The sequence below is a fragment of the Parus major genome, unplaced genomic scaffold (genome assembly GCF_001522545.3).
Source record: "Parus major isolate Abel unplaced genomic scaffold, Parus_major1.1 Scaffold532, whole genome shotgun sequence".
Lineage (NCBI taxonomy): Eukaryota > Metazoa > Chordata > Aves > Passeriformes > Paridae > Parus > Parus major.
The window spans coordinates 13,779-15,196 of NW_015379420.1; the positions used below are offsets into that span (position 1 = coordinate 13,779).

Consider the following 1,418-nt stretch of genomic DNA (forward strand, 5'->3'; position numbering starts at 1 on the left):
CTCCACGGTGCGGTGCTGGGACTGCCGCTCCCGCCGCCCCGACCCCATCCAGGTGCTGGACGAGGCCAAGGACGGAATCTCCAGCGTGAAACTCTCGGGCCACGAGATCCTGACGGGGTGAGGGACGAGCCCCCCCCGCCACCGGGGCACCCCCAGGATTGGGGACCCCCCTAAACCTCCCCTCTCCCCGCAGCTCCGTGGACGGGCGGGTCCGGCGCTACGACCTCCGGGCAGGGCAGCTCTGCTCCGACTACATCGGCAGTGAGTGGGGCCCGTGGGAGAGCCCGGGGCGGGGGTCCCCAAAGCTGGGGGGGCTCCGCGGGACCCCCCCAAACTCCTCGTGTGCCCCCAGGCCCCATCACCAGCGTGTGCTTCAGCAAGGACGGGCAGTGCGTGCTGGCCGCCAGCCTGGACTCCACGCTGCGCCTGCTGGACAAGGACACCGGGGAGCTGCTGGGCGAGTACGGCCCCCTAACCCGAGTCCCTGCGCCCCCCGAGGGGCTTTGGGGGACCCCCGGGGGGGCTTTGGGGGACCCCCGGCTCACCCCACATCCCCTCCCCAGGTACACGGGTCACCGCAGCACGACCTACAGGCTGGACTGCGTCCTGAACGAGCAGGACACGCACGTGGGCTGCGCCTCCGAGGACGGCCACGTCTACTTCTGGGACCTGCTGGAGGTGAGGAGGGGTCCCTGCGGTGGGTGGGGGGCGGTTTGGGGACACCCCCGGCCCTCCCTGATCGCCGCTGTCCCCGCAGGGCTCGCTGGCGCTCAGCTTGCCCGTGGGCCAGGGCGTGGTGCAGTCACTGGCCTTCCACCCGCGCCTGCCCTGCCTGCTGGTGGCCACCCAGGGCCAGGTGACGCTGTGGCGAGAGGACACCTTCCAGCCCGAGGGGGACCCCGACACCTGAGGGGGACCCCAACACCCGAAGGGGACCCCAACACCCGAGGGGGACCCCGACACCTGAGTGGGACACGGGAGGACACCTTCCAGCCCGAGGGGGACCCCAACACCTGAGGGGGACCCCAACACCCAAAGGGGACCCTGACACCTGAGGGGGACACGGGAGGACACCTTCCAGCCCGAGGGGGACCCCAACACCCGAAGGGGACCCCAACACCCGAGGGGGACCCCGACACCTGAGGGGGACCCCAACACCTGAGGGGGACACGGGAGGACACCTTCCAGCCCAAGGGGGACCCCAACACCCGAGGGTGACCCCGACACCTGAGGGTGACCCCAACACCCGAGGGGGACACGGGAGGACACCTTCCAGCCCAAGGGGGACCCCAACACCCGAAGGGGACCCAACACCCGAAGGGAACCCCAACACCCAAAGGGGACCCCGACACCCGAGGGGGACACGGGAGGACACCTTCCAGCCCGAGGGGGACCCCAACACCCGAGGGTGACCCCAA

General features: G+C 71.3%; 1 protein-coding gene across 1 annotated transcript in view; it reads left to right on the top strand.

Moving 5' to 3' along the window:
* Positions 1 to 1,412, top strand: part of WDR83 (WD repeat domain 83) — a 3,957-nt gene extending 2,545 nt beyond the window's left edge. Inside the window, exons 2-6 of the mRNA XM_033511728.1 lie at positions 3 to 117; positions 194 to 261; positions 353 to 461; positions 564 to 678; positions 758 to 1,412. Of these exons, the coding sequence (XP_033367619.1) occupies positions 3 to 117; positions 194 to 261; positions 353 to 461; positions 564 to 678; positions 758 to 910 (560 nt within the window). The 3' untranslated portion in view covers positions 911 to 1,412. The remainder of the gene's footprint in view (positions 1 to 2; positions 118 to 193; positions 262 to 352; positions 462 to 563; positions 679 to 757) is intronic.
* Positions 1,413 to 1,418: the final 6 nt, after the last annotated feature.